General features: G+C 38.3%; 1 protein-coding gene across 1 annotated transcript in view; it reads right to left on the bottom strand.

Annotated features, from left to right (window-relative positions):
* Positions 1-23,307, bottom strand: part of LOC136884656 (dnaJ homolog subfamily C member 17) — a 101,820-nt gene that overhangs the window by 27,276 nt on the left and 51,237 nt on the right. The window contains exon 5 of the mRNA XM_067156893.2: positions 1,643-1,723. Within this exon, the coding sequence (XP_067012994.2) occupies positions 1,643-1,723 (81 nt within the window). The remainder of the gene's footprint in view (positions 1-1,642; positions 1,724-23,307) is intronic.

Genomic DNA, 23,307 nt, shown 5'->3' with positions numbered 1-23,307 from the left:
TACTGCATGCTACATCTGCTCTAATCTGCTTGTCATATTCATCTAACATTCTACACTCCAACTTGCAGAGTGTGAGCATCCATTTTCCTGATTATGGTCCCCTCTCTTGTAGTCCCCACCTGGAGATCCGAATGGGTGACTGTTTTACCTCTAGAATATTTTTTCCAGGAGGAAGGCATCATCAGTACATCATTCATACAGAGAGGGAGTTAGTTACGGCTGTAGTTTCTTGGTGCTTTTAGCCGTGTAGCAGTATCAACACAGCTAAGCCATGTTGAGTATTATTACACAGCCATATCAGTCAATCAAGCCTCCGTGGTTCAGATGGCAGCGCGTCGGCCTCTCACCACTGGATACCGTGGTTCAAATCCCGGTCACTCCAAGTGAGATTTGTGCTGGACAAAGCGGAGGCAGGACAGGTTTTTCTCCAGGTACTCCGGTTTTCCCCGTCATCTGTCATTCCAGCAACACTCTCCATTCTCATTTCACCACATCTATCAGTCATTACTAAATCACTTTGGGAGTGGCGACCCCATCGTACTAATAGCCCGTATATATTTCATTCATTTCATCCCTAACCCAGTCAATGATTGGAAAACATGTTGAAGGTTTTCATTTTCATCAATCAATCATATAGACTGCCGCTCTTGAAGCTTCTAAGCCATGTTGAGTATTATTACAAGCCCGTATCAATCAATCATATAGACTGCAACTCTTGAAGCTTCTGAAAGGCTGCTACCCCCCTTTCAATGAATCATTTGTTAGTTTGGTCTCTTGACAGATAGCCATCCGGTATGGTTGCACTTGCGGCTCTGCTAAATGCTTCATTGGGACGTGCAAGGCTCCCCACCGTGGCAAGGTCACATGGTTCGCAGCGGAGGAAACGTAACAATGATTTTAACTACAAATATATACTGAATCCCATCTCTTCCAAATATTTCAGATGAGAGATTTTGACTTATCTGTAAATTTTTACGTTTTGCCAACAATAGATTGCATGCGATATTGTCTGGCCAGGGTTACCTGCTACAGGATGGAGCAGATCATACAGCCAGCAACCGAACGCGAGTGTCGGGCGGAGGCACTCCTTTAGCTGGGTGCTGGTCCCCCAGTGGAGAAAACCCGGGGCAAGCAGTCTCTTCTCCAGGTTAGGGGCAGTCTCACTGAAATCTGCCATTAGGTGTGGTGAGCCCATTGTAATAATATGAAGCATCAAACTAGATCAGCATCTCTCATGTGTCCTGGGAGATCAATGACCCACGAGCTCCCTGGAAAAGGGCAATGGAGAAATGAAGGTGGTGAAGACATACATAAAAGTTTGCCCGTAAATGATCACCTCAGAACAAGGTTTCATGAAGCTTATGAATCTAGTACAGTAGATATGTTTTTATTTCAGACCATTATCTCCAATGGTCCTAGAGTTAGGAATTTTTAAACATAAACCTGCATTACAAATTACTTGTAGCTTGAGAAAAGTCATGCTTTGGGGGAAGTCTACTTAGCTTCCAAATCATGATTGTGAAGATAATGGTGTTTTTATGCAGCTAGGGAATTGAAGCTTTAAACAGCCTGCCTGAATGTGGAAGGCAGAGTGAAATCCGTTGAAATTATCCACGTCAAGAGCGTGTTATGACATACTCACGGCAGCTTCTCTTGACTGGAACTCGACCAGAGCTCTTCCTTTCTTCTTGGGTAAGACGACGAGAGCCACTATGTCCCCATACTACTGCAACAGAGAGACAGCCTAGATCAGAACATATGGCGGAAGGATACCTTCAATTGGACTCACTGAGCTGCAAACTTCACACCGACACAGATAGATCTTATGCCGATGATGGGGGAAGTGACTGTGGCCTTAATTAAGGTTTAGCACCAGCGTTTGCTGGTGTGAAAATGGGAAAACATAGATAACAATCTTCTGGGCTGCCGACAGTGGCATTTGAACCCACTATCGACAGCTACAAACATCCCTTTTAAATGTGAAGTGAACTCGTGTCCTCGTCCCGAGGTGGTGCAGCTCTTTTCAGGCACACTCCCACTGAAGGTGAGCTGCATGTACCATTCCAACCACATACCAGCCCTCCTGCCAATCTTAAATTCCTGGCAGTACCGGGAATCGAACCCAGGCCCCCGAGGACGGCAGCTAATAACACTAACCGTTACACTACGAAGGTGGACATCCCTTTTAAATGATTTATAGTTTATAAAATAAGTTTCTAGACATAGAAAATGCGCTGACAACATACTGATACATTTTGAATGGAAAATGTTGGAGGGAGCTGAAACTGAGAATGAGAGCATACAGACAGCAAAAGGGTCTCTCAAATACATGGTGTTTGTACTCTGCGCTACGGCAGCTGCATAGTTCTTAACCTTGCAAGCAATCTTCATGAGTCGCCAGTCTGAATCTCAGCTGTTAACACTGTGAGACGGTCATCATTACATCATATTTTCATATGTAAAAGTTCTGGTTTCATCTTAATGGTCGTGTGAACAGTCATAACTCTCGCTATTGGTGTGCAGAAAATCCTAATGGTGTTTATGAAATCAATCAATCAATCAATCAATCAATCAATCAATCAATCAATCAATCAATCAATCAATCAATCAATCAATCAATCAATCAATCAATCAATCAATCAATCAATCCTGTTCTGCATTTAGGGCAGTCGCCCAAGTGCAGATTCCCTATCTGTTGTTTTCCTAGGCTTCTCTTAAATGATTGCAAAGAAATTGGAAATTTATTGAACATCTCCCTTGGCAAGTTACTCCAATCTGTAACTCCCCTTCCATAAACAAATATTTGCCCCAATTTGTCCTCCTGAATTCCAACTTTATCTTCATATTGTCACGTTTCCTACTTTTAAAGACACCACTCGAACTTATTCGTCTACTAATATCATTCCACGCCATCTCTCCACTGACAGCTCGGAACATACCACTTAGTTGAGCAGCTCGCTTCCTTTCTCCCAAGTCTTCCCAGCCCAAACTTTGCAACATTTTTGTAACGCTACTCTTTTATCAGAAATCACCCAAAACAAATTGAGCTGCTATTCTTTGGATGTTTTTCCAGTTCTTGAATCAAGTATTATCGGCGAGATAGATTTACACCCTAGTGCTGAATCGGTAGACCTCGGCAATCTTCGAGATTCGTACTGGCAACCTTTGAAACACAAACTATGAATCGCTTATGCATCGCTGTGCGACATCTAGCGTACACTTTACGTACTAGTACTGTTGTTGTTTACACAGCAAAGTCAACCTATAGAATTCATGCTAGGAACAAGATTCGCACCGAGAAATGTTATATAATGTGTGTGTGACACAGGTGTTGGCTTAAGATAATAACAATTTAGAAACTTCATATCGATCGATCATATTATCGATTCAATTCAGATTTCATTTCCATTCAATTGGCAGCACTACCGGAACCGGGAGAGCTCGATCCTTACTCCTCACCACCGTACACAAATCTATCCAGAAAAAGTGTGCTGATAATAATCCTGGTGAGGGTCCCATACACTGGAACCGTACTCTAGTTGGGGTCCTACCAGAGACTTATATGCCCTCTCCTTTACATCCTTGCTACCCCTCATTATGATAGGAAGATTGGTGTTTGGTGTGCCGTTAATGCAAGACGAATAATGCAAGATGACATTTTGATGCTGTTCTTCCATCAGTTAACGGAAGAAGAAAAATAGCGTGAGTGCTTTCAATAAGATTCAGCCCCTGCTCATACAGGAGAAGATTCCCTTCTTACAATCACGGAAGTGTTTGTGGACAGAGTGATCAGTGCTGGTCTATTTCTCCAGATCTAACAGTGTGGATTTTTACTTGTGGTGTGAACAAATCCTCACACATTGGAGCAACTGAAAAAAAATATTACGAATGAAATCAGAAACATTATAGTGGCAAAACTCACTCGCGTCAGCCAGAATGTGGTTACCAGATACAACGCCTGTATAACCCTGGAAGGAGGACACTTCCAGCATCTTTTATAAGGTAAGATTGTATACAAGCTTAAAGCAGGGCGGCTGCGGCAGCTGCCATAGCGCAGAGTACAAACACCGTGCGTTCGGTCTGAGTTTATGAGAGAGATTCTGTACAGCAAGATAGGAACATGAAAAGGAGCAGATAAACATGACAGCTCAGAGCAGCAGAAAGATAAAAAAACAATTTCCATGTCTTCATACAGATGGGTTCTTTCATTAACCCCAGTTGTTCTCGGCTCGCACTGAACTTGTTTCTGCTTCCAGCTTCATTACGAGGCCAGGCTTCAAGCACTCAGCGAGTGGCCATTGTATGAGCTTATCGGGGGTCAGAAGATATAGGCCAATCTATGGTAGAGTATGAAGAAGTCGAGAATGTCCTCATCCGTGTATTTTCCCTCTTCCCATACTGGAATGTCACCGTATTTATCCTATTTTATGTTCATTTCCATCTTTCTAAATGTGAACTCATTTGCACTTGTCTGTTCATTTACATTATTTGGATAACAACAAGAACAAACTTGTGCTATCAAGAAAGGTTGAAAATTGAGAAAAGGAATAATCACAGCGCAGCTAAAACTATGTTGTTTGCCGATGACTAGAAAAGGTTCTTTACGTTTTTACGTATTGTTTTCTGTAAGACTTTATCAAGCCTATCTGTGATAACTATCTGTATTATGTACTTACTGTCTCAGTAAATGATATTTTATAGACCCTATACATGCCTATTTCAACGTTATGACCTATTTTTGTCTTTTTGAGCCTATACAAACCTTTTTTTGCCTTAAATCTTACACATTTCATAAAATAAACAGTAATATTAGTAATATTAGTTTACAATTAAGTTTTCACAGAAGGCAGGCTTGTAAGATAAAGATGCAAGCCAAGCAGGCGAGAGGGCAGGTGTGGGGGTTGTGAGAGAAGCTTGGAACCAGGAATTTGTCTCAGTCGTGCACTACACTCAATAGCAGAAGAAATCAGTTCCTAAAAGTGAATGACTTCGTTTCTTCAAAATCAAGTATTAGAGCTGCTGCTTTGAAAGAAAAGTGCCCAAATCTGCCTCCAGCATCTATTTCAACAAGATGGTTACAATATTATAGCGAGGACATTCATGGTACAGTTTCTAGGAAGACGACTCGCAGTGTACTACAAAAGAAGAAACTGGCATATATTCGTGCTAATTTCACATTCCTAACAAACAGTATAAAACAATTAGTCGTCTAAATTTAGCCTCACTCAATCATTATCTGTGTTTACAAAAACAGAGTGCCAGATGAAAACATTCAAACTAATCCTGTGCAAGCATAAACTTACACCACATCATTTGGAAAGGTTGTTAATGATTTACAGCGCACAAAATTATGGCGGAAACGCAGTGAGAATGAAAGTGATGCATAAATTAATCTGTTCTTGTGCTGTAAGCTATCTGCCACTTCTAGTAATTTGATCTCAATGAGATTTAAACTATGCTACATCATAATGTCTTGCATGCTCTATTTTAAATTACAATATTATTACTATTTCTACTTGCACGGTACTCCTTCAGATGTATTTTGTTAATTTCATTGCACCTATTTTAGACCGATAAGAACCTATTTTATATATATTTTCCACCTATATATGACGGAAGTGTCAAGAACAAAGAGCTGAACAGGGTGCAAAAAGGATTCAACTTTTTCCATCAAGTACGGAACATAGCATGGGACAAGGGAGTTCCTCAGAGGGCTAAACAGACACTATTTAAGACATCTCCTGCCCATCATGACGTACAGTCTGGAGAGTTGCATCATACATAAAAGAGAAGTAACTGAACTGCAAGTTCCTTACATCAGCTGTACAGAAAACAAGGAAGGCCAGAATTAGGAATGATCAGATACGAAGAGACCTGCGGGTCAGCCTGACCATGGAAGAAAGGCTGAGTGTTGCAAGGCTGAAGTGGCTAGGACACATTAAGTGGATGCAGGTGACTCGAACATCCAGGAAGTATTTTGAAAAGATCGTTCCAGGACGAAGACCAATTGGACGCCTTAGAAAAAGGTGGTTAGATCAATTAAAAGAAGACCTACAGAAGAGAGGAGAGACATGGGAGACCCTAGAGAGAAAAGAAGCATACCAGGGGGCACATCGTTCTTAAACATTGTACCCGGCTCGCTGGAAGGAATTCATGATGATGATAGGCGCCTAAAAATGTCCTTTTTGGGACCTAAAGATCCAATGTCTACTAATGACATTCTAATTTAGAGGAGAATACGAAGAAGAAATGCAAATGCAAGTTAACATTTGGCACTAGAAACTGTTGGAATGAAGCTTGGTGTGACAAAAAAACAAGACTTTGATCATTACAAGAGGAAACAAACACAAAGACAAGCAGTAGTAGACAGCTTTAGATACTATCACACGATGATTCTATGAGCGATATGCAAGAAGACAAGTATGGACCATGACTGACAGAAACCAGGGTGGTAAACATCAACTGACTCTCACGCCACCGACTCACAAGGCATTGCCTGAACAGCCGTTAACTCTGTTCATTTTGCATGTCACAAGAAGCAGGCGAAACTGCTTAGCTCTGAAGAATTATTCTCAAACAACATGGTATAACGGTTCAGAAGTTTTATCAGGTTTTCTTCATGGATGTAGAACCTGTCAGGAAATTTTTTAAAAATATTTTGTTATATAATTTGTTTTACGTTGCACCGACACAGATAGGTCTTATGGCGACGATAGGATAGTAAAGGACATTTGCCTGGTGTGAAAATGGGAAACCATGAAAAACCATCTTCAAGACTGCCGACAGTGGGGTTCGAACCCACTATCTCCCAGATGCAAGTCCACAGCCCCGCGCCCCTAACCACACGGCCAACTCACCCGGTATCAGGAAATCAAGGAAATGGCCGGACTGCAGGGACCATGCAGCAGCACAACAGCCAAGGTTAAGAAGTAATTTTGATGCCATTAAGAAACAGGGAATACTTTTCCTTATACACAAAAGAATAAGGTTTTTTGCCCATTAACTCAACTCTTGGACTTCGAGAAAGCATATGATCATGTGTGCAGAAACAAGGCATGCAAGCCCTACAGATAAAAGGTGCTGAGAAGCAGACAACAGAAAAAGTGAAGGAGATGTTCCATGGGAGTGTCAGTTGTGTGAAAGTAAGAGTGAGAACAGACTGATTTGAGCAAAAAAGTGGATTAAGACAACATACCTGCCAACTTCACAAAACCAAAAATAAGGAGATTTTGATATGAAAATCAGGAAAAATCAGGAGATACAATTGCTCAAACTGCTTATTCAACATGTCTTCCACAATACAGAAATACTATGGTATATATTATAACAGTCATTGTCTCAAAACCCAACTGTTGCTATACAAGGCTACAAGGCAAGAAATTACACATCTCTATTCCCTCACATGAAGTATGTGAGTGAGATGATTGGTCTCTGATAAGCCTACCGAAAATAGTATGAACACATGCTCCACACGTGTGAAGAAAAATGGGGGAGCTGGGATTTTTGTTAGAAAGTGTTTTAAATTTGTAAAGATTGATTTAAGTCAATATTGTGTGGAATTAGAGGGAGAATTTAGTTGTGTGAAGCTGGTTGATCAGAATTTGATAGTTGTATGGATCTCCAAATGCCGATGCTTATGTATTCCTTAACAATTTTGAATTAGCAATGGAGAAAATTTTGAAGTTTAAGGCCAAAGTTTCTGTTTGTGGGAATTTTAACATAGAAGGGCAGATTTCTAGAAATTTTCTGAATTTATAAACAAGCTACCTACATGCTTAGATAATATTATTGTAAATTTTTCAAGAGGTTTGTATAAGCTTAGACTTGTTGGTGGGGGTTTCGCAGATCATGACACCTTGCTTATACATTATATCTTAACCAGCCTGACACAATTTACAATCATGAAACTGATCTGATGTGGGTAAAAATTCAGGGTGATGATTATATTAACATATTTATTGAAAATCTGAAACAAATTAAGTGGGGCTTTGTATTTGAATTTCAAATCAGAGAAAATGACATTGAAACTGTATTTGGAAAGTTTTTAAATAAATTGGTTGAATTGTGGCATTTATGATCATCACTGGTAAAAATTAGTCGTAATGGTAAACTTAAAAGCAAGAAGTTGAACTGGTATACTGATGAATTGACTCAGTATAGAGAAAGAATGCTTTTGCTGTATTTTATAATAACTCTTGTCAAGGAGGAACCATAGCGTCTTGGTAGGTGTGCTAGGTACCAACTGATGAGCCCAACCTAGCACACGAGGGCGAAACGCTGACAACCAGGAATGAGTTAGCTGGAAAATTTGTAATGTCCAATAACAGACCATTTATATTGGTATTATAAATTTACTCATTCGGGACAAATATTTCAGATTCCCTATGGGAATCAACATCTATATCGTCTGATGGCCAGGCAGGCATCAATTTTTGGTAAAGAGACAAAGTCTCTCATAGTGCATTGGCACTGCCGGTGGCGCCAAGTAGCCTACGCAGTGGCCGCTACTGATCTACGCCTATTTTATTACGGCTGGGGAACAACTCAACTCTAATCTCGTACCCAGCCTTGTCAATAAGCATAACTAGGCCTGACACCAAACTGGAAGTCGGCCTCCCCCACCATGCCCAACTGTATCATCCCCGGCGTAGATCTCGCCTTCACTGATAGTGTGCTCCATCGCTACCTCAAGGATAAAGTGTCCAGGATATTAGAAAATCTAATACCTACCGACCGGGTCCTGATCGAACATGCAACAAAAGAAGCCGTCCAGAATGCCATCAACTGGGGAATTTACATCAACGGAGTGCCACACTTTGCAGAACCTTGTCCTTGGCACATGAAAGCAGATTACTCACCGAACCCGGTAACCACCCCCCACAGTCCCCGAATCCCGGAACCAAGCCACCTCCATATACCCCACCAACACAGCCTACATCCCATGTATACACCACCCCCAGTACAACCATTACTGCTACCATTTCCACTACCCCCCGCCCACACTCCCATAACCACAACAGTCACGTTCCATCCCTCCCCTATCATGATGTCACCCCTTACCACCGCTCCCCCCCAGTTCACAAAATGCAACATTCCGGTCACCAGCCGAGACGGAAGCCACCAGCATGGATTTAGAGTCAGCAAGACCAATGCCGACACCACCACCGCCTGAGTCTACTAGGACAACTGCGCCACCACCAGCGCCCGAGTCCAACAACAACACCAGCTGCGTGATACGAGGCCTGAATCCTTGGATACCCATAGAAATCATCACCCATGAGCTGTGTCAAACAGGACTACACCCAAAGAGAGCATCCCGAATCCACAACGAAGCCGGGCCCACCTACATGGTGAGACTCCAACTCCAGCCACCCGATGATGTTCAGAGCCTCATCGACCAGGGAATCCAGCTCTATGGCCGACATCATCGAGTGGAACCATCACGCTCCCCCCACAACCTCCCACTCACCCTACCACATCTCGCAACCTTCCCAGGCTCCCTCCCCAGCACCACCTACCTAATCCACATAACCATTCCTACCTTCTCCACCTATTACTCACCTTCCTGGTAAACATATATTCCTTCTACCAGCAAATCCTGCACTTCTTTCTCCCCAGCACACCAATCTAAATATAACCACATAAATTGTAATAATTGGACTTGGAACATGTAACCAACTATGTGTCTGTATAAAAGCCTAATAAAAAGCACAAGAGCAGATACACACCCCTTAGCCAAGAGGCCAACCCCACAACAACCCCAATAAATACATCACTGTTTTTCCCTCTCCCAACTTCCTCAAACCCTCCAAACCCCGCCAAATCTCCTGGCCAGAGAGAAGGCGTTACCTTCTAGGCAGCCTGCCCCTCCCCTCCGGGGAGGAGAATGACAACCTTTCCTAGGTCCTCCACGGTATGCACTAGCCAGCGTCTTGGTAGGTGTGCTAGGTACCAACTGATGAGCCCAACCTAGCACACGAGGGCAAAACGCTGGCAACAGGAATGAGTTACTGTAGCTGGAAAATTTATAATGTCCAATAACGGACCATTTATATTGGTATTAACATTAGTAATGACAGTGAAGAAATCTTCAATCTTTTAGTGGCCGATTCTGATTCAGACTGTTCAGCAAATTTGGACAATGAAACAAGTGATGATGTGCATAGTGATTGTTCGGAAGAAAGTGCCAACGAGGAAGATCTTCATTTTGTATCGGACTAGCGGGATATTAGTGATGACATTGAATGGTAGAATATTTAGTAGTAGTAGTAATAGTATTTATTGACCCATTATGTTGTTTACATATTTACAGGACTCTGTTTCTTATATACATAACTCTTCTAATAACATTATTACTTGAGAAAAATTAATCTTATAACTAAACCACATATATTACAGAAGTAGTATTATTATTAACATATTCATACTTAAAATAAATTGAACTCGTAACCACCTCTTGCACACATTAAAGAATTTTGGAATGAAGTACAAGAAATTGCGCTTTGTTATGCTAAGATCTAAGTTTGGGTTTGTATCACATACAACGGTGGTACATCTTCCTGCGTGTTGAATATTCATGTTTAATGTTCTCAATTATATTTTTGTTTTGTTAATATATTTGTATATTTCAAGGGCATAGAGCTATTTTACATTAATTATATTTGCTTCAGCATAAAATTGACTTCTTGGGTATAATCTTCCTTTCTGGTAGATTATTCATAATATAAGGTTTTGAACAACCTGTATTTTATTGATTACATTTTTGTAGGCTCCTCCCCATGCCAATATTCCGTAGCTAGGAATAGACTGAACTAAAGCGTAATAAACCTCTCTTAACAATTTCATACTGGATATGTATTTTAAATTGTGAAATATATAAACAGTTCGTCTGATTTTCTTTCTTAAATCGGTAATGTGACTTTTCCATTTCATGCTCGAATCAATTAATAATCCCAAATACTTAACATTACTTACTTTAAAATTTTGTAGCAGTTACAATTAAATTTACAGTTGATGATGTGTACAGTTAATTCATTAAAATTGTTCTGTGTATCTGTTACTGAAAAATTCACAAATTTTGTCTTTTTAATGTTTAAAAAGCTTAATGTTTAATAAGCTTCAAAAAAGGGCAAATTAGTGCTCCTGACTTCAGAAATTCTGTCATAATGGGACTTCTCCGGGAGTACCAGCGCAGTCTGCCGGCGAAGCGAGGAAGACCTTCTGATTACATACCTCAAGCGCGCCTGACAGAGAGGCATTTTCTTGGGGAGCAGTAGGACAAGAGTCACAAACCTAATTGTGTTGTTTGTTCCATATTACCAGCAAAATGTTGAAAGAAAGGAAACGGACTGTGCAAGAGAAAACAGACAGTATTTGTTTATAAGAATTGCCCAGGACAGCCTGCAATGTGCCCAGCTCCATGTTCCGAGATGTATCACAGTAATAATGTGTGTTTCAAGGTCAAATGTCACTGCTAGTTTGCCAAAGTTGAGTTAAAAATGGTGCAATGGTGTTGAATGTCACTAACTTAAAAAAAAAAATAAAGTTTCAGTTCATTTGGAAAATATGAAAAAATTACATTTTTCTGTAAGTGTTCTGTTTAAAAATAGTGCAGCGAGAGAGTTAATAATGAAATTTTACTTGCAAAGTTTAAGATGTATGGTGTCAAGTATCCCTCACTAAACATAATTAAGTCATACTTAAATAACAGATATCAGTTTGTCTCAATTAAAAATAGGTATTCCACTTTGAAGAAAATTACAACTGGAGTGCCACAGGGCTCTGTCCTCGGTCCATTTTTATTCATCCTGGCATTCAATGATTTACAGCAGAATGTCACAGCTCATGCTCTTATATCCTATGCGATGATACAACGTTAATTACAAAACACCAGAGCATCTCGGGTTTGCATCAGATCACTAAATTTTACAATATTTAAAATTCTTCCACTGCTTTGATACATTTTTTGCCTTTTGGCAAATTTATTTGTCAATAGTACATGTTTCGTTCCTTATTTAGGAACATCCTCAGCTGTTTTTGTAGCTGTTGACAAATAAATTTGCCAAAAGGCAAAAAAAGTATCAAAGCGGTGGAAGAATTTTAAATATTGTAAAATTTAGTGATTAAATTTTGATACGGAAAATGAAGTTGATTACTTGCAATTTGCAACAGATGTCGCAGTAAGCTCTTGCAACTGCAATGCATTGGTTTTCATCCAATAGGCTGTTGTGCAATCAGGATAAAACTCAATTTTTCACACTAGGATTATCCAAAGATATTGAAAGTCAGTCAGTCAAACTTTTGGGTTTTCATATTGATGCCAAATTGAAATGGGAAACACAAATTGATCATGTTTGTTAAAAAATATCACGAGTGGCCTACTTGATATGGAAATTGAGGGATATAGTTAGCAGTGACTACCTAAGGATGGCAAATTTTGGTCTCTTCCAGTCACACATTACTTATGAACTGTTGTTATGAAGGCACTCTTCTTATGCATATAAATATTCTTCTAATACACAAAAAGGTTGTCTGAGCAATGTGTAGGGCTGGTGCAATTAACCATTGTTGACCACTCTTCATTAAGCTTAAAATACTGACAATTATAAATTAGTATATTTATATATCTTTGACATAATTATGTTAAAAATAACATAAATGAATTCAGTACTAAGGAAAACATTCACCTTCATGATACTCAAGGCAAAGCAGACATTGATCCCAATTCACAGGCTGTCAAAAACTGCTCACTCACATAAAATCAGTTGTTTAAGATTATTTAATAAATTACCTCATTCTGTAAAGTCCACTCCTTTAAGAAATTTTAAAAGAAAACTGTATGATAGGTTAATAGAAAATCCATTTTATAATATCTCTGAATTCTTAGAAACGCATAATGTTAGTATTAAGTTTCAATAAAAGGTGTATGTTCATTAGCCTTAGTAATATTAAGTACTAAATTATCATCAGTTGACGAAGCCTATTTCATTGTATATCGTCAATGGCAAATAAAGATTCTTGATTCTTGATACTTAGCAAATGCATAGATGCATACCGAGTAATAAATTAAAATTCAACAGAATTGTCTCCAAATATCTCTGGAAGTCACTAGTCACTATCTTTGAAATTCTGTCTCCTCTTTGTCTGTCACTAAATTACTAAAAAAGACTCCAAATCTAGCCACTAGTCTCTAGAATCGATTAGACTGATGTGAATGAACACGAACACAGCATGCGAGAACGAGAGATTTACTCATTAGGGACAAATATTTCAGGTTCCCTATGGGAGTCAACATCCATATCATCAATATATGCATCGCGATATGCAGGTTTCATAAGCACTGCACATGCGTGCACATTTCTCGTATTAATATACGTCGATATTTAATCTGAAAGCGGCCAATGAGCAAAGGAATTCCGGCCACTGGCGTACAAAGCTGAAACGGTGGGATTCGAAAACAAACGTTTGAAGTTCACCCAAAAATAGGCTAAAATTAGGAGAAACAATAGAATAATCAGGAGGTGGGAAAAATTGTCGAAAATCGGGAAAGTTGGTAGGTATGAGACAAGGAAGTGCTCTCTCACCTTCGCTCTTCATTGTAGTAATGGACGAGCTAATGACAAAAGTAGCACGGAAAATTGGGGAAGGAAAAATGAAAGTGATGATGTTTGCAGATGACTTGCTAGTCTGGAAAGAAAAGGAAGAGGATATCCAGGAACAGTCAGATGCATGGGAAGAGGAGGTGGAACACCATAGAATGAAATTTAATGCCAAAAAGAGCGAGACAGTGATCACAACTAGAAAGAAGGAGAGACCTACAAGAGGGAAAATACTTGGAGAGGAACAGCTTAGGAAGGTAGAGAGTTTCAAGAACCTGGGAAGTATCATAGTGGGAAGTGGAAGAAATGCTAAGGTAATAATCGAGTGTAGAAGACAAGCAGGTGCATTCCTGAAAAGTGTCAGAAGCCTGGTTTCGAGCAAGGATGTCCCTCGGAGAAGCAATCTACAGGACATACAATGAACCTATTCTGACGTGTGCAGCAGAAACTTGGGTAATGAGGCAGAGAGGATACAGGCAAGTGAAATGAAATTTCTGAGGAGCAGGATAGGAGTGACAACGAGAAGGTCAGAGACATAGTGCCACTACAGACTTAGACTATGGTATGGACACGTGAAGAGAATGACAGAGGAAACGAGACCGAGGAGGATGCACGAAATGGAGATAACAGGAAAACGACCGAGAGACAGGTGGATAAAATCAGTGGAAGTGTACAGAGAAGAGGAGACGACCGGGTAAGAGTGACGAGGGAGAAGTGGTGAGGAGACAAGAGAAGATGGAGAGGCTTATGTTCCTAGCAGATATGGCCAACAGCTGGAAACTGCATATGATGATGATGATGATGATGATGATGATGATGAACAACTCAAAATCCCCATGCAAAGAATGAGTGATTCTGCTAATACTTATTGGCCACAGTCACGAATTGTCTACATTTATGGTTTTTTGAAGTTTGTATATTTGCTAACAGCTTAGACTTGTACAGACAAGAAATGTGTTTCACCTATCAATACTTATTTATTGTAACTGGATTTACATTAGTACCGGTTTCGGCCTTCCATGGCCATCATCTGCTAGTACATACAGGTAAACCCCTTTATACACGGATTCGTTATCCGCGATTTAGCATATACGCGATTTTGGTTTTAAGTGTAGTGCTCCCATCTATTAACAGTACGTGGAAGCTATAATGCGGGTACACACATGCGTGCTGAACTCTGTAACGTACAGTATGTCGCGCACCAAGGTTAAACGAGGCAAGCGCATCTACGAGCATCTTCTGTCGTGTTTGTCGAGACGTGAATCGTCAGTTCCGATCAGTAGAGCTGTGAAGTTGCACTTGACATGTTTCATATTTAAAACGCTGGGTAAAAAGAAAGAAAGTGTGCCTTTTGAAGGAAAGAAGTGTGTACCAAAGTCGTAATCGTTAGAAACACAGAAGTTTTGGATCGCTATGCGAAAGGTGAGTGTATTGTGGATATTCAGCGTGCTTTGGGACTTAGTAAATCCACTGTTAGAACTATTCGTGACAATGCGGAATCAATTAGAAAAACTGCCCAATTTTCTACTAACTTAAGGCCCGGTTTCATCAACACATGTTAAATATATACTAACAAGTAGTTAGTTAATACGGAGTTAGAAATTTAACATCTTGTTAGGTTTCTTGCGTTTCATCAAACTTTTCTTGTGAAATGTTAACTAATCGACTGTTAACTCTCCCAATATTGCGAACTGGTGCGAATCAAGGAGGCAGTGGTACGAACATGCTGTTTTACAGCGCGCTCCGATGCGCTTTTGTTTGAGCACAGCTGTAAAATATGGCGCGTGAAGTGAAACGGAATCGTAGTTCTAATTTTTCCTCCTTCGAAAAAGAGTTGTTAATTGAATTAGTTAGTAAATATATATAAGTTATTGAGTGCACGCGCACAGATGGGTTGACGATAAAAGAAAAGGACGAGGTGCGGGAAAAGTCCGCGAGGGTTTCAATAGGGTAAACAGATACTTTTTTTAGCGGGTATCCGCTGTCACCTAACAAAATCACTTCGTTAATTGTCCCACTTCAAACTGTGCTCCGATATGCGAGTTATTAAATATTGTATTGTCGTGTGCAGAACCAGACCACCTAGCAAGTATATCTATTTAAAGATAAAAATTTCATTGTTCCGTATTGAAATTATTGATGTTAAAAATTAAATAACTGGAGGTTCAACCTATTCAATACTCAAAAGAAAGAAACGTAGCAATCACATTTCTATTTAAATGGGACCGGTTTCGACCTTAGTCTAGGTCATCATCAGCCATAAAAAACATGTAAAATGTTTAAGAATGTTGGAGGTCAGTTTTTCACTGTTAGGCACAAAGACACGACATCACATTCTGTTCTGCACAAAGTCACAACATTAACAATCAACTTGCGAAGATCAAAAAGGCTTGAATTCGCAGACGAACAGATCTGTAGATGAAAGCCGCCAGCTCCCGGTGACTACGTGGCACACTCAAGGTCACGCGCTGCGGCCAAACACCAAAGCAGAGTGGAGAACGTTTCGAAGGTCCAGAACCTGTCACGGCTGCGGGAAGCCAAGTACGTATATAAAAATGTACGATGCCAATTAGTATAACCGAACGAGCACCCGTACTCCAGCTAAGATCTTGGTAAACAGTTGATTTGAAAAAACAATTGTAGAGAGAAGAAAAAAATGTAGTAAAAAGCGCAATATCGGAAAACAAATGAAAACTTATATGCACAGTGCGCTATTTTAAAAAAAATTTTTAGGTTATGATTGAAATAGTCGAAGTTGGCGCAAGACAAAAATTTTTGAAAGAGGAGAATAAATTAAACGAGGAAGAGTGATAGTGAAATAAGAGAAAGAATAAAAGAAATTGAAGTTAGATGGTAATGAGGAAAGATAAGATAGGGAAATGAAGGAGGGGTAGTTTAAGGTGGGTTAGGAGGGTGGGTTATTGGAGGTAGAAAATGTGGGTGGGAACTATGTAAGACATGGAAAATAGAATTGGGGTTTTGGAATTTGGAATTTTTGAGAAGAAGAATTAGGAAGTCAAAAAGGATATTGGGTTTTTCAGAAATGTCGTTTAAATTGAAATTAGGGTTGAAGTACTGGTCAAGGTGGATAAAGCAATTTTCAGTAATGTTTAAGAGGGGGCCTTTGTTAATGATTTTAAGTATGTTTATGTCATTGTCAATACTGGTGAAATTATGTTTGGAGTCTTGTATGTGCTGTCCTATGGCAGAGAATCTGTTGTATTTAATGGCGTTGACATGTTCAGAGTACCTGATATTGAAGTTGCGGCCAGTTTGTCCGACGTAGGAGGAACTGCAGTTGTTACATTTAAATCTGTATACACCAGATTTAGAAAAGGCATTAGACTTATTTAGAGATTTAGAGTTGTGTAAGATATCAAGACTTCTATTGTTAGTTCTAAAAGAAATTTTCATATTATGTTTTTTAAAGATATTAGTTATTTTATAAGCATCCTGAGTAAAAGTGAAGGTGGAAAAAGAAGTTGGTTTTATTGTGTCTTTAGATAAAGTGGTTTTTGGACGGTGTTTGAATTTGTTGATGATGCGGTTAATGAAGGAGTTGTTAAAGCCATTAAATTTAGCAATGTTGCGGATGGTGTTTAATTCATTATTTAAATCTTTTTTGGACATAGGGGTGTTGAAGGCACGAAAAATTAAGCTGTTATAAGTAGCACGTTTATGAGCTTGGGGGTGCGAAGAATCTTGTCTTATTGTAGTTGCTGTTTGGCTTGGTTTTCTGAAAATTTTGTAAGATAAAGAAGAAGGATGTCTAGTAATAGTTAGGTCTAGAAAATTAAGAGTTTGGTTGTGTTCTGATTCGAGGGTGAATTTAATGTTAGAGTCTAAGTTGTTGAGATGAAGAAGTGTAGAGGCTGCGTTGGTTGATTCCTCATTTAATATTACCAATGTGTCGTCGACATATCTCGCCCAAAAGAGGATGTTGGAGAAATTATTATTATTATTAATTCTTGTGTTTTCTAAGAAGTCGAGGTAAATTTCAGCAAGAATGCCAGAAGCAGGTGAGCCCATAGCCAAGCCATCTTGTTGATAAATGGTGTTGTCAAAGGTAAAATAATTATTGTTGAGAACTAATTTTAAAATAGACATGAAGTCTTGAATTTCAAGTTTACTTAGGTTACTGAATTTGTTTAGGTTGTTGTTTATAATGGGGAATAATTTTGGAATTGGAATACTAGGGTACATGTTGACAATGTCAAAAGAATGGAGAGAAAAATTTGGTTGGATTTCAAAATTTTTTAATTTGTTGATTAGATCAGAAGTGTTTTTGATAGATTTGTTGGATAAAAATCGATAATTTTTTAGTAAAAATGTTTGGATGAATTTAGAAGTGTTGTATAGGGGACTGGGTCTGTAATTAATAATTGGACGGATAGGAATGTTAGTTTTGTGAATTTTAGGGAGGGCTTTGGCAGTGGGTAGTCCAGGGTTCATGTTTATTAGTTTAGTTTTTTCTTGATCTGTGAGGAGAAAGGAAACGTTTTTTTAAAGTATGTTTGAGTAGGCGTTGGATTTTTGTGGTTGGGTCTTTTTTTATTATAGAAAAAGAAGGGTCACTGAAAAAGTTTTTGGTTTTATCTAAGTAGTCAGTTTTATCCATTATGACAGTAGTGTTGCCTTTATCAGATTTGGTGATAATGAGATTATTGTCATTGATTTTCTTTTTAAGATCTGAAATGGTTTTATTATCTTTAATTAAATTATTATTATTATTATTATAATTAATAAGAGAAGTGTTTTTGTTATTGTTAATGAAGATTTTTTCAAGTTTCCTTTTTACTTCATATCTGATTTCATCTTGTTCATCTGTTGGCATTTTGTTAATGGCTATTTCAGATTCAATAATTAAATTGGTGGCTACATTGAAAGTGTTAAGATTGGGCCAATTGTGTTTGAAGCCCTTCGAAAGGATTGAGTTTTCATCATCACTCAGAGTTGTTTTAGATAGATTTACAATGGGAGGATGGAATTGTTCAATAGTTTTGGAGGGTGTGTTACGGTTCTTAAACTGGAATTTATGTGAAGAAGAGTTGTTCTTGAGAATTTTGAGTTTTTTCTCAAGGGTTTGTTGTTTGATTGACAGTACATGAAATAATTTATCGTCTACTTGAGTTAGGAAGAGGTTCCATTGTGCAACTTCGACTACTTCAATCATAACCTAAAAAATTTTTTTAAAATAGCGCACTGTGCATATAAGTTTTCATTTGTTTTCCGATATTGCGCTTTTTACTACATTTTTTTCTTCTCTCTACAATTGTTTTTTCAAATCAACTGTTTACCAAGATCTTAGCTGGAGTACGGGTGCTCGTTCGGTTATACTAATTGGCATCGTACATTTTTATATACGTACTTGGCTTCCCGCAGCCGTGACAGGTTCTGGACCTTCGAAACGTTCTCCACTCTGCTTTGGTGTTTGGCCGCAGCGCGTGACCTTGAGTGTGCCACGTAGTCACCGGGAGCTGGCGGCTTTCATCTACAGATCTGTTCGTCTGCGAATTCAAGCCTTTTTGATCTTCGCAAGTTGATTGTTAATGTTGTGACTTTGTGCAGAACAGAATGTGATGTCGTGTCTTTGTGCCTAACAGTGAAAAACTGACCTCCAACATTCTTAAACATTTTACATGTTTTTTATGGCTGATGATGACCTAGACTAAGGTCGAAACCGGTCCCATTTAAATAGAAATGTGATTGCTACGTTTCTTTCTTTTGAGTATTGAATAGGTTGAACCTCCAGTTATTTAATTTTTAACATCAATAATTTCAATACGGAACAATGAAATTTTTATCTTTAAATGCACAAGCTAACCAAGCTAAACAAAAAGCCTTCTCTTACATGGGCCTTAAGATCAAGATCGCTAAATTAGGAAAAGACATCGACTTCCTGAAACAATGCATATCCTACAATCTTACCCCCAAATTTCTTCAAAGTTGTACCAGAAAAAACATTTCTTCTCCTCACATGTTAAAAACCCAAAAAATAACCAACAAAATTTGGCTAAAAAACGAAATTCGTTTCTTATACAAGAAAAAATCATTTTTAAACAACAGATTATACGAAACACATCTAGAAATTGCTAATCTTCTCCCGAGTGCACAATGGAACCTCTTCCTAACTCAAGTAGACGATAAATTATTTCATGTACTGTCAATCAAACAACAAACCCTTGAGAAAAAACTCAAAATTCTCAAGAACAACTCTTCTTCACATAAATTCCAGTTTAAGAACCGTAACACACCCTCCAAAACTATTGAACAATTCCATCCTCCCATCGTAAATCTATCTAAAACAACTCTGAGTGATGATGAAAACTCAATCCTTTCGAAGGGCTTCAAACACAATTGGCCCAATCTTAACACTTTCAATGTAGCCACCAATTTAATTATTGAATCTGAAATAGCCATTAACAAAATGCCAACAGATGAACAAGATGAAATCAGATATGAAGTAAAAAGGAAACTTGAAAAAATCTTCATTAACAATAACAAAAACACTTCTCTTATTAATTATAATAATAATAATAATAATTTAATTAAAGATAATAAAACCATTTCAGATCTTAAAAAGAAAATCAATGACAATAATCTCATTATCACCAAATCTGATAAAGGCAACACTACTGTCATAATGGATAAAACTGACTACTTAGATAAAACCAAAAACTTTTTCAGTGACCCTTCTTTTTCTATAATAAAAAAAGACCCAACCACAAAAATCCAACGCCTACTCAAACATACTTTAAAAAACGTTTCCTTTCTCCTCACAGATCAAGAAAAAACTAAACTAATAAACATGAACCCTGGACTACCCACTGCCAAAGCCCTCCCTAAAATTCACAAAACTAACATTCCTATCCGTCCAATTATTAATTACAGACCCAGTCCCCTATACAACACTTCTAAATTCATCCAAACATTTTTACTAAAAAATTATCGATTTTTATCCAACAAATCTATCAAAAACACTTCTGATCTAATCAACAAATTAAAAAATTTTGAAATCCAACCAAATTTTTCTCTCCATTCTTTTGACATTGTCAACATGTACCCTAGTATTCCAATTCCAAAATTATTCCCCATTATAAACAACAACCTAAACAAATTCAGTAACCTAAGTAAACTTGAAATTCAAGACTTCATGTCTATTTTAAAATTAGTTCTCAACAATAATTATTTTACCTTTGACAACACCATTTATCAACAAGATGGCTTGGCTATGGGCTCACCTGCTTCTGGCATTCTTGCTGAAATTTACCTCGACTTCTTAGAAAACACAAGAATTAATAATAATAATAATTTCTCCAACATCCTCTTTTGGGCGAGATATGTCGACGACACATTGGTAATATTAAATGAGGAATCAACCAACGCAGCCTCTACACTTCTTCATCTCAACAACTTAGACTCTAACATTAAATTCACCCTCGAATCAGAACACAACCAAACTCTTAATTTTCTAGACCTAACTATTACTAGACATCCTTCTTCTTTATCTTACAAAATTTTCAGAAAACCAACCCAAACAGCAACTACAATAAGACAAGATTCTTCGCACCCCCAAGCTCATAAACGTGCTACTTATAACAGCTTAATTTTTCGTGCCTTCAACACCCCTATGTCCAAAAAAGATTTAAATAATGAATTAAACACCATCCGCAACATTGCTAAATTTAATGGCTTTAACAACTCCTTCATTAACCGCATCATCAACAAATTCAAACACCGTCCAAAAACCACTTTATCTAAAGACACAATAAAACCAACTGCTTTTTCCACCTTCACTTTTACTCAGGATGCTTATAAAATAACTAATATCTTTAAAAAACATAATATGAAAATTTCTTTTAGAACTAACAATAGAAGTCTTGATATCTTACACAACTCTAAATCTCTAAATAAGTCTAATGCCTTTTCTAAATCTGGTGTATACAGATTTAAATGTAACAACTGCAGTTCCTCCTACGTCGGACAAACTGGCCGCAACTTCAATATCAGGTACTCTGAACATGTCAACGCCATTAAATACAACAGATTCTCTGCCATAGGACAGCACATACAAGACTCCAAACATAATTTCACCAGTATTGACAATGACATAAACATACTTAAAATCATTAACAAAGGCCCCCTCTTAAACATTACTGAAAATTGCTTTATCCACCTTGACCAGTACTTCAACCCTAATTTCAATTTAAACGACATTTCTGAAAAACCCAATATCCTTTTTGACTTCCTAATTCTTCTTCTCAAAAATTCCAAATTCCAAAACCCCAATTCTATTTTCCATGTCTTACATAGTTCCCACCCACATTTTCTACCTCCAATAACCCACCCTCCTAACCCACCTTAAACTACCCCTCCTTCATTTCCCTATCTTATCTTTCCTCATTACCATCTAACTTCAATTTCTTTTATTCTTTCTCTTATTTCACTATCACTCTTCCTCGTTTAATTTATTCTCCTCTTTCAAAAATTTTTGTCTTGCGCCAACTTCGACTACTTCAATCATAACCTAAAAAATTTTTTTTAAATAGCGCACTGTGCATATAAGTTTTCATTTGTTTTCCGATATTGCGCTTTTTACTACATTTTTTTCTTCTCTCTACAATTGTTTTTTCAAATCAACTGTTTACCAAGATCTTAGCTGGAGTACGGGTGCTCGTTCGGTTATACTAATTGGCATCGTACATTTTTATATACGTACTTGGCTTCCCGCAGCCGTGACAGGTTCTGGACCTTCGAAACGTTCTCCACTCTGCTTTGGTGTTTGGCCGCAGCGCGTGACCTTGAGTGTGCCACGTAGTCACCGGGAGCTGGCGGCTTTCATCTACAGATCTGTTCGTCTGCGAATTCAAGCCTTTTTGATCTTCGCAAGTTGATTGTTAATGTTGTGACTTTGTGCAGAACAGAATGTGATGTCGTGTCTTTGTGCCTAACAGTGAAAAACTGACCTCCAACATTCTTAAACATTTTACATGTTTTTTATGGCTGATGATGACCTAGACTAAGGTCGAAACCGGTCCCATTTAAATAGAAATGTGATTGCTACGTTTCTTTCTTTTGAGTATTGAATAGGTTGAACCTCCAGTTATTTAATTTTTAACATAATAGCAAGTATATCCCTGATTTGGAGGTTAGGCTCACTAATCACCTGAACATTAACATTAACAGAGAAATATCCCTTTCGATTACGATATATTTCGGCCCAATTGCCTCCAGGTGATTGGATTCTTACATGTGTGCAATCTATTGCACGTAGAACAAACACCAGGAAAACGGCTTATTTCATAGAAGTCGCGGATAATTTGCTGACGCTCTTCTACTGAAGGGAATGTTATATACCTCCTTCTCATGGATGTTATTGCTGCAGACACTCGACAAACAACTCTATTAACAGTGGCTTTAGAAATTCCAGCATTGTCTCCGGCCATTATGTGAAAATAACCAGTAGCAAAAACTCGTAATATTATCAGTACCTGCAACATTGGAGAAAGAGGTAAGTTTCTCTTCGTAGGATATTCTAACCTCACTTGAATTTCGTCAACAACCTTAGCAACGACTGTTTTCGATAACCTGTATCTATGAAGAAATTTCGGATCCGTCAAATTTTCAAAGTCATTACGTCGCTGAACTCTTCTTCGATCAGGATTGTTTTGTATAAGATCTAAATAGAGCAATTCCGCCTCGAAAGCGA

Source organism: Anabrus simplex, chromosome 13, assembly GCF_040414725.1.
Source record: "Anabrus simplex isolate iqAnaSimp1 chromosome 13, ASM4041472v1, whole genome shotgun sequence".
Lineage (NCBI taxonomy): Eukaryota > Metazoa > Arthropoda > Insecta > Orthoptera > Tettigoniidae > Anabrus > Anabrus simplex.
Note: the sequence above shows the minus strand (reverse complement) of the source record. Positions and strands in the feature narration are given on the sequence as shown.